Source organism: Lactuca virosa, chromosome 2 (assembly GCF_052849685.1).
Source record: "Lactuca virosa cultivar CGN04683 chromosome 2, Lactuca_virosa_CGN04683_v6, whole genome shotgun sequence".
Lineage (NCBI taxonomy): Eukaryota > Viridiplantae > Streptophyta > Magnoliopsida > Asterales > Asteraceae > Lactuca > Lactuca virosa.
In genome coordinates this window covers 267441218-267451816 of record NC_136427.1, presented here as the reverse complement: position 1 = coordinate 267451816, position 10599 = coordinate 267441218, and the positions used below count along the sequence as shown (strand labels likewise).

The 10599-nt window shown below is 33.9% G+C and overlaps 1 protein-coding gene across 1 annotated transcript; it reads right to left on the bottom strand.

Moving 5' to 3' along the window:
* Positions 1–1584: 1584 nt before the first annotated feature.
* On the bottom strand, positions 1585–2194 carry LOC145156977 (auxin-responsive protein SAUR50-like). Its single transcript, XM_079076165.1, has one exon. It carries the CDS (start codon positions 2106–2108, stop codon positions 1713–1715), a length of 396 nt encoding a protein of 131 aa, XP_078932291.1. The 5' UTR covers positions 2109–2194; the 3' UTR covers positions 1585–1712.
* Between the last annotated feature and the right edge of the window lie 8405 nt (positions 2195–10599).

Here is a 10599-nt window from a genome sequence, read left to right as displayed (position 1 = left end):
CGACGTAATGGGCTGAGGCCATGTCCCTTTTTGGTGTAGATCAGTAAGTTGGGCGTACGCATCGTGTACGTACGTCGTTCTCACCTGAAACCATTTTGGGCCATTTTTGGGTCTTGGGTCAGTTTGGGCCTTGGGCCATGGTTAGTTGGGCCCATGGTAGGAAGGGTAAAAGGGTTTTTTTGCCCTTTTTATGAGGATTTATATTTTGGGCTTTTAATTGTGGGTTATTACCCTAAATAGTGATTAGGGTTGGTTTGTATGTTTTCAGTGTGTGGAGCCTTTGTAGCAGCAACTTGTGTGTGATTGTTTATCATCGGACTGAGGTGAGTGTTCTCATAGTGTTTGGCGGGTCAAAGGCACCAATGTCGGCCCATTGATTTATGTTTATAGGATGCTAGTTGTCTGTGTGACTCTTGCATGTATTGTGTGTGTTTGTATGTATACCGGGAGAGACCCGATTCCAGGCGGGGCCTGATGAATGTGTCGGGCGGGGCCCATTGCATGTTACTGACAGATATGTACCGGGCGGGGCCCGATGTCGAGTGAGGCCCGATGTCGGGCGGAGCCCATTGTATGTATGATATGTGATATTTTAGGGAACTCACTAAGCTTTGTGCTTATGGTTTAATTTTATTTTTTAGGTACTTCCGGTTCCAAGGGGAATGACCTGATCTGATCGCAGTGCATCCATCCGTGTCCAGTATTTTATGATTTTGTGATTGTACTCTGATAATTATTTTCACATTGACATACTTATGGTGGTTTGACATGAATATTTGATGGTTTTTGTTTAATTGAATATGAAATTTTTACTTATGATTTTTGGGATGTTATATGGAATGGTTCGAAAAGAAGGTGATGAAACATTGTTGTGAGTGAAGGTGTGGATAAACGATTAATGGGTGATTGTTGGGTTAATCGTTTATTTACCAGATCACGAGAATGTGTGAGTGTGTCAAAGTTTAGTAGCTTACTATTGTCTTTTAGTTTGTTTTATTTAGTGTTTGGTTAAAGAATTTCAAGTCAAGGGTTGACTGTTGAGTTATTTCAACAAATTAGACCTTCTTCACCAATTAATTAAAAGTCCGTTTCTTCTTTTTATTCCCTTATTATTCCTCTGTTTCTTTTCTTTGTTGTTCGGTTTTTTCCTTAGACATCGAGGTTTATACCTTACATAATTAAACTAGCTTTCTAGAACTTTCTAGAACTTGCTATAACTCTATTTTGACACTACATTGTACATGTGCACATACCAACATGATTTAGACATTCTTTCTTGTTTTATTCTATCCAATTAGCCTAAAGCCTACCCCTTTTCATTTATATCCCTTTGTTAACCCCTTTAAGCATTAGCTTTTCGGTTGAACCCGGTTTTCTTTTGAACCGCCCCGATTAATTAACCCGGTACATGATTTTCTATTCTAAATTCACCACTACGAACACCTATATTCCTTAGTTAATACAACACTTTTTCAAGAATGAATATCGTCGGTCTACGGGTAATAATGACCAATTATATCAATTTTTTGGTAATTAGCTAACATTAGTTCAAGACCTATAGAAATCTATAACAGTAGAGTAGCATGAAAAATTAAGGTTCCATTTTTTTCTTGCATTAAAGTTAATAGTCATAGCTAGTTGCATACAATAGTAACTAATCGCTTTACATCAAATTACGTACAGTCTTGCAGGAACATCGATCCCAACAAGACTCAAAAACAAAACATGATTCTTCGATCCCGTGGGGTCATGGCACACCGAACTACACCAAGAAAGATCTCCTCATTGCAGGGTATATAAAGTCTGGAATCAGCTGTAAACTCGTACTCTTCTCGAGCTTGATCCAGCAACGCACCGAATAGAGGGTGTTTTAGTAACTTCACCTTGATCACAAACCTCCTCTGGCTTTCACCTACATATACCACCAAATGACCCTTTGGGACATCTCTAGGAATACACGCTTCCTCCTTTCCTCCATGCATGAAAGATGACGACCACCTGAATGCCCATTGCCAGCACTTATCACACTCTGCAGCAGAAGGTAAAACTTCATTATTCATCTTTCCACATCTCTTTAGCCATGCTTTAAGAATCTCTCCTCTCAGCATGTCTTCTATATGTATATATATTAATATAACTATCTTTTAGCTAGATCGATAGAGAGATTGAGGAAGAGAGATTGGGTTGAGAGTAGGAAGCTCTGGAGATTTATATATGAAGAGCGAAAGAGAGAGAGGGAGGGAGATAGGTATAAAGTTAGTGTGGTACTGCTTGACTGCTGTTGTCATTAGGATTGTGTAGTTGGATTTTGGTGTGATGGCTGTTTGTACTTTGTATTATTGATACGAAACTGCACGGACAAGTATTTTGAATGATTAAAAAGGTATTTAGGGATCACATCAATATTTTACAATATCTTTAAAAAAAAAAAATAGTACCAATTTCACTTAGTGCATGGACCTTTAACCCATGCACCTTTTCATCTTCCTACTTGTGGGTGTTATTAGAAGTAGTACTTTGACACTTAATTATCATAACTATATGCCGCTTTTTAGGAGAATTCTTGCCTCCCTAATTAATCATTTTGTTAACCATGTGGTATGGTTGGGCCGATGCTTAGGCTGTAAAGTTAACCAGGCAGGGTATGGCGTGAGTTAAATGCTGTGAGCCCAACAAAGTCTGGGTTACAGAGCTTTGAAATTATGATTGAGCACGTCGGCTAGCTGGGCCTTTTTTCAGCCAAATTAACTATTATATATATAATCTTTAATGCATATGATTTGATCTGATTGAATTTATATTGGTGATCTAATTATATTTGGTGTTAGTGGGAAAGTGTGTGTTGGCCAAAATGCAAAATTACATCACTTTACACTTTGGATGTTCCCTTGGTGCTCCAATTCTTCTTTAATTACCGACCCATGCAACTTGATTAATACCAATTAAAAGTCAACTCGATATTGTGTCTGAAGCTTTGACGTAGTGTTCTTGACTCGATTGTTCACCATTATTATAACGTGGTTCTTGGATTATTTCGTGATTACATCTTTCTTTTAAACCAGCTATATGTGTTTGTTTATTTTTTAGCACCTGAGACACCTAATCTACTTGGTGTACGGCAAAGTTTTACAAAAAGCAATGATTTTGTGATATACTCGTGTGTTGGCTTTACGAGACATTAATTTGTGGTCTTTTTTTAATTGAATAGCGAGGGTTTCATTATTAACGAGATAAGATCTCACACATGTACACAAAAAAGATGGAAGAAAATAATTGTTATCCAGCAAAGAGTTCATCCCCTCAAGGAACAAGCCATGGTTTTGTAGTCAGATGATAAGTCAAATGGACAGATCATATATATGTTATTATTTCCTATTAAAATTTCTCACAACTTCTATACATTATCTGCTTGAAATTAAACATCAACCTATAAAAAAATTAAATATCTTATGATTATACTAGATATTTTTTTAGAACGTACGTATAAAATATTGAAGAAGAATATAACTTTGCTCATCATGTTGGCTTAAAAAATAAACCCTTGTGTATAAGAGGATAATTTAGCAGATTGAACCGGTTAAGATAGTTTAAATAGATAGATTTTGTTTGATGTATATGTTAGAAATTGGGGTATAGTAAGACTTGGAATTCTGAGAATTGTGTAAAACACTTTCAGATTAAAGCATTTGGGTGGAACTCCTAATATTCTTTAATCGGATAAGACTCAGAGAGACAAGAATTTAGAATGCTTTGATGATAGTTTCGTATGTACCAGAAAATGAGACCAAAACCGACTTTATGATCTTTGTCTGAAAACTGTCATATGACAATTTCAAACTGTCATAAAACTATAAAAACTGACATAAAACGGAAGTTTGGATAAGGGTCAAACAATGGTCAATTCTCTGAAAATCCGATTTTCTGATGCATTTTTAATATAGCAACATACCCTATCATCAAAATGGTACATCGAATAGCAACATACCCGATTTTCTGATGCATTTTTACCCCAGCCAGGGGCTCTGCCCCTTAGACCCCGTCAGAGGCTGCCGCCCCTTGGACCCCGCTCCGAGGGGTGCTGCCCCCGGACCCCCGTTCGTTTAGGGGCTTCACCCCTAAATGACAGTGTACTTTGAAAACTTGATCAAACTTAAACAAGTGTGTACTCCACACATTCCTTACTTGTTTAATATTTATCAAGATCACTTTTGGTCAACAAAGTAATCTCATTACACTTAAATAATATTGATGATAACAAATCACCAACAGTATATGAAGTGCATGATTTACTCTTCAAAAGTGTCTTCATTTAGAAAAGGATAAACTTCGACATAAATACAATCATACGAGAACCTGTTGTACCGATATGAAACAATAAAATTGCCTTCCAAACATGAAGGCTTGATGATGATATAGAGTAGGTTGTATTTAAGTGGACATGCTAGACGTTGGACTTGATACCGTGTTTATACAAACAGAAGGCCTAAAGTTCAAACTTTGACACGACCAAAATATTACTAGTTTTCCATTACAAACATTTCACATGAGTCCTAGGGAACATCGATTATCATTCAAATGATGCGATTTATAATCTTTTTTTTTTAAGATGCAACTTTTTATATTATTTAATTATTTAACTTACTTAGCCTTACAATTTTTTTTAGAATCACACTTGTTGATTCTCGCACACAAAATGTCAACATAACCACAAGGGTCCAAAAGTAGCATCTCTCACCACTGTCCCGTCCACGATCCCGAATTAAACCATTTCCTAGGCCCCGAATTCAACACCTCGCTCCCGACCCAATTTCCTTTGAATCTCGTTAACCTTGTTTGGGCTAAAGTACCATGTTTAACCTTCTTTACATTATTTTTTACTCGTTTATTTCATTTAGCTTTACAGATTACACCAATTATTAAAATAAAAAACATATACTACACAATGACTATACTAAGTTTAATATTTTTATAAATAAAATAGTTAAACATAAGATAATTATTTTAGAGCACCACATGGTATTCGGGCTCCACCCCCCCCCCCCCCCCCCCCACCCCACCCCTCAAAAAAAAAAAATTGTAAAAGTACCCTTGAAAATATGGTCCCACAGTAAATAGATGTAAATTAACATAAGGTTGTTTGAACTGAACTTTCTTAAATGTTTGTCTTGATTGTATAAGTGTATTAAACATGACAACGCATTTTTCGAATTTGTGTGCTTATTTGTATCATTTGTTGCTTGCATATGTGATATATACGCAATTTATTTTGTCTTACGATTTTAACAATTATATAAAATTGGTGGTTGAAGGGAAATTAATAGTTGATTTGACGTGATTTGATCATTCAAGAGCCTCTATCTTGCAAGTATTTGAGAGTTTTGTGTGTCCATACTTCTCTTACAGTTAGAGTTTAAAATTTTTCCACTCAGATTTTTAATGCCAAAAATAATATGAAAATTCTATCAAAGTGGAGTCTGTCAAAGAAGTGATAAAGGGTCATAAATGTGGTAGGGCAAATCACTTCACAAAAGGATTGTAGAGCTGAGACCAACGTAAAAAATGTATCCTACTACTTATAAAAGCACCATGGGTTACTTATAAAAGTACCATGGTCATATGATGAAACACACATGAATAAGCTTACTTATTTTTAATGGTCTGAAAAATGATAAGCCTCGAACCATGGGTTAGTTATGTAATTCTTTTGTAATTCAAATACTTTTGTACCTTAACTAATTTTCAATCGTGGTTGAAAACACGTTTTCTCAAGTTCAAGGGCTATTGTGAAACATTCCATATTTAATATTATGACATGGATAGTAATTAGTAATTAAAATAAAGGGTAAATTACACGAATGGTCCCTGTGGTTTGGGGTAATCTGCGTGTTTGGTCCCTAAGAAGAATTTTTAACTCGGACCATCCCTATAGTTTGTTTTTGTTACGCGTTTTGTCCTTGATAGACGTAAAATGACCGAATTACCCTTATTATATATATTTTGCCTTATTTATCTATTATGATAAATAATAAATAAAAACAAATTAAAAAAAACTAAAATAAAATAAGAAAATGTGTACCAGTCGTCATGATCCTTTAAACCCCATTCCTCCGTCCAGATAAGTTCGCCGACTCCACATGACATCGTCTTATACCCCGCCGTCGACCAGCTTCGCTGCCGGAAATCACCTCTTCCGCCCTCCGTTCCTCTCTGCTACTGGTGTGTAACAGATTTACAACTCAGAATGATCTGGTGTGTAAGAGATAATCCATCACCGTCGACCATCATCCCCATGTCCTCCCCTCTCCCTGCAAAATTAAACCCCAGTAGTCGTCCTTGCACCTGTAGGAGAACGAGAACGAGAACCAATTGCCATATTTTTTTATTTTTGGATGTTTTCGTTTCTGCATCCTGATATTGAAAGGGAAATGAAGGGTGAGGATAGGAGGAGTGAGTGGGTGATACGAGGAAATAGGGTGAGAGCCGCCAGGTTCAGCTTTTCCCGATCTGATTTCTTCGACGAATTCCTTCAGGTTTGATTTCTGGATATGCTTCAAATTTGTTCCTGGTTACCCTAGTGTCTTCTTCAAATGTGGTTTTTGGTTTGGTTTTCTTAAGGTTTGGTTCATATATGGTTGTTAATTTTCAGATTTTCCAATTTGCTTTTCTGATTTGACTCAAATTTAGGGGTAATTTGCTTATGACTTGGTTCTTGCCTTGATTTTCTGGCGATTTGCTTCAGACAAAAGGGTTTGTGATGGTTTGTAAGCAGTCTTACTGAAGAAGACAAAGGGGCTTGTGGTGGTTGGGTGGTGGAGAACCTGAAGAAGAAGGTGAACAATAGGGGGTGGGTTGGATGAGGCGAATGAGGACAACATATCGTTGCCATTTGTTTTTTCAGGTAAACATTGTTTCTCCGGTGAAGAGAGGGTTTGATTGGTTGGTGTTTGTCGGAGATTTAGTAATGTTGCCGGAGTTGGGATGATGAAATCGAAGATGGGAGAAAGGTCGAGGGAAGAAAAAGGCTGAAGGGGGCAATGAGGGAGGGACCCACATGTATTTTTTTAATTTAAATAAGATAATAATTAAATAAATTAATAAAAATTTAATTAAAAAAGAAATGGATAAGGGTAAATTAGTCTTTTTAGATAGGACGGGGACCAAGCGTGCAACCAAAATATAAAATAGGGACGTTCCGAGTTAAAAAAAAGTTGTTAGGGACCAACCACGCAGATTACCCTAAACCACAGGGACCATCCGTGTAATTTACCCTAAAATAAATGAACAAATAATCAATCAAAATAGTAATCATGTAAACTTGGTCCAATTCAAGGAATAACTGCCCAACTTTTGTATTTAGGCTTTCAGGTCCAACATGCAACTGGTTCCCATCTCAACTAAGGGCTGCCCATTTCACCCATAATCGCATCGTTTCTTTATTCGTACATAACACCCTTTTTTTATTATTAATATTTTATACAACCCATTTAAAATATAAATTATGTATAAAAAAACTTAAAGTATAAATCATCTCTTTTTACTATTAGTTTATATCAATTTCTATTTAGTATTAGGGATAATGATTTAAAAGATTAATATATTATTCGATTTGTAAACATTTGGTCACTTAGTTTTTTTTTTTTTCGTCCGTATTTACTCCTTCAACTTGTTAAACTGTACACATTCAGTCTTTATGACCAGCTACTCCAGGTTAGCCGGTAAAAATGACTTAATAAGATAATATCTTTGTACAATCTTTAATATATTTGTACACATTTAGTCCTTAATATATATATATATATATATATATATATATATATATATATATATATATATATATATATATATATATATATTGCAAAATAAGTTATTTTTGTTTTTTGTACGCATTCAGTACTTATGAATGATTTCTTTAAGTTTTTCTCACGACATCTTACGTGAGACAATCATTAATGAGGTGTTTGGGGCTTTTGATGCTTATGTCCATCGCGATCTCGACTACTTGGTTGTTTAGGTCATGTGTTCTGAACATCATAACTTCTTCATACGATCTCGGATTTTAACGATCTTTATATTCATGCGTTCGTATTTCAGTCTACTACAACTTTCGTTTAGATTACTCCCGTTAAAAAGTAATATTAACTTACGATCTTTATATCCATATATTTTTTATGAATGCATGTATGGATGTTTTTTTTTATATAAAATCGTAAGTAAAAATATATTACATTTTAACGGGAGTAATCTTAACGAAAGTTGTAGTAGATTCAAAAACCGAACACGTAGATATAAAAATCGTTAAAATTCTGATATCGTATAAGAAGTTACGACATTCAGAACAGAAGACCTAAGCCAAACCACAAGACCTACGCAACCAAGCAGTCGAGATCGCGATGGACATAAGCATTAACAGCCCCAAACACCTCATCAATGATTGTCTCACGTAAGATGTCGTGAGAAAACCTAAAAAAAATCATTCATAAGTATTGAATGAGTACAATAACGAAAAATACTTATTTTGAAACAAAAAAATATTAAAGACTAAATGTGTACAAAATATTAAGGACTAAATATGTACAATAATATTAAGGACTAAATGTGTATAAAATGAGCAATATATTACCCTATTAAGTCATTTTTCCCGGCTAACCTGGAGTAACCGGTCATAAGGACTGAATGTGTACAGTTTAATAAGTTGAAGGGTTAAATGTGGACGAAAAAAACTCAGTAACCAAATGTATACAAATTAAAAAATATATTACCATTTTAAGTCATTATCCCTTAGGCCATCTCCAATGTATTGAACTCATATGAGTTCAATGGATTGCCACATGTGCATTCCACTAACTCTACAATTTTATTTATTAAACTCTACATTCCATTAAAATCCATACAACTTAATAGATTACCACATCATTTATGTTTGTGTGTCTGGGAGAGAGAGAGAGAGAGAGAGAGAGAGAGAGAGAGAGAGAGAGAGAGAGAGAGAGAGAGAGAGAGAGAGTTCAACGAGGATTGAACTCCCCATTCTATTGAGTACCATGTCATTAACTCACAATGAGGATTTTAAGTTTAATGGGATTAAACTTCTTATTCAACTCTCCATTAAACTACCATTGGAGATGACCTTAGTATTATCCTTTATGTAAATTTTATGGTTCGTAGAAATACAACATAAGAAAAAGAAAATAATATCGATACCAGTACATCTTTTTTTTTCTATGACCTAAGCATAATGTAGTTATATGCCTTAAAAACAAATCACAAAAGAAAAAAAAATAATATGTCTAATTTTATCATTCATTTTTCAAGAAAAAAATATTTTAATCGTCTAGTCATCAATTTCACATATATAAAATTTGAGAAATTCATGTATAAAATGATGACATCATTTGAAAAAATGGTGATGTGACAATTAAAAGGACATTGTTTTGAAAGAAATAAAATAATTCAAAAATAAAATTCGTAGATATCATATGCGTAAAGGTCGAAAAACATTAAAAAAAACCTGACATTTTTTTGAAGTTTTTTGTGTTATAAATCTTCAAGCTTTTTTGGTTGTGCAATGGTCAATCCAAGATTTTAACAAAATAAAACTTTAAGAAAATAGTTTTTTTTTTTTTTTTGAATTTTTAGAGATAAAACACGTGATTTAGAAGATGATATATGTGAATTTGTCTTTTAAGATTTATTTTTCTTTTTCAAAAGATGTCATTTTAATTACTACATCATTATTTTCAGATAATGTCATCATTTGCAAAATTGAGACTATTTTGATGATTTATCTAATATTTAACTATATTTTTTAAAATTAATTGATAACATCAAAGCTATTTGTTTTTTTGTTTCTATAGAAAAAAATTATATATATATATATATATATATATATATATATATATATATATATATATATATAATTGAGTTAATAAATGAAATTACATCACAAAATAAGTCATCATTCTTCTCATTCTCCCTAAACCCTTATACATGTCGGTCGGTTCATTTGTCTCTCTAGTCGTTGACACTCAAATGCGACCTACCATTTATGTCATGTTACCCGTCACCATGATTACTCCATGACTTGCCACTACCTCTACATCTGGTGACAATATATCGCTTCATATCCTCCACTCACCTAATCGTTATCTTTCCGATATCGATCACCTCTCCAGGTCGTTATCCTCAAATGATAACTCATGGTACCAACATCCCTACTTCTCTTCATATTTGATGTGTTTCCCATCCATTCTAGCACTTCTCAACATATACATCACCTCCCCTGGTATTCCCGACGGTGGCCCCACCAGCATCGCCACTATATATATATATATATATATATATATATATATATATATATATATATATATATATATATATATATATATATATATATAGATTTAGTAAAAAAAATTGGAAGGAAGGTGAGAAGTTTTTTTTCTACATATTTTTTTGACGAACAAACCAAAAAAATCACTAGATGAATAAAAAATAACATGATTCACAAAAAAAAAATTCACAAAAAAACATCTCGATTATTCATTTATACAATGATTTTGTTGTTATTTACTAAAATTGTTAGAAAAGTGAATTTTTTCTTAATTT

Bases quoted from the DNA above. Each gene is read 5' to 3' on its own strand.
- LOC145156977 (XM_079076165.1), bottom strand. From the start codon at position 2,108: ATGCTGAGAGGAGAGATTCTTAAAGCATGGCTAAAGAGATGTGGAAAG.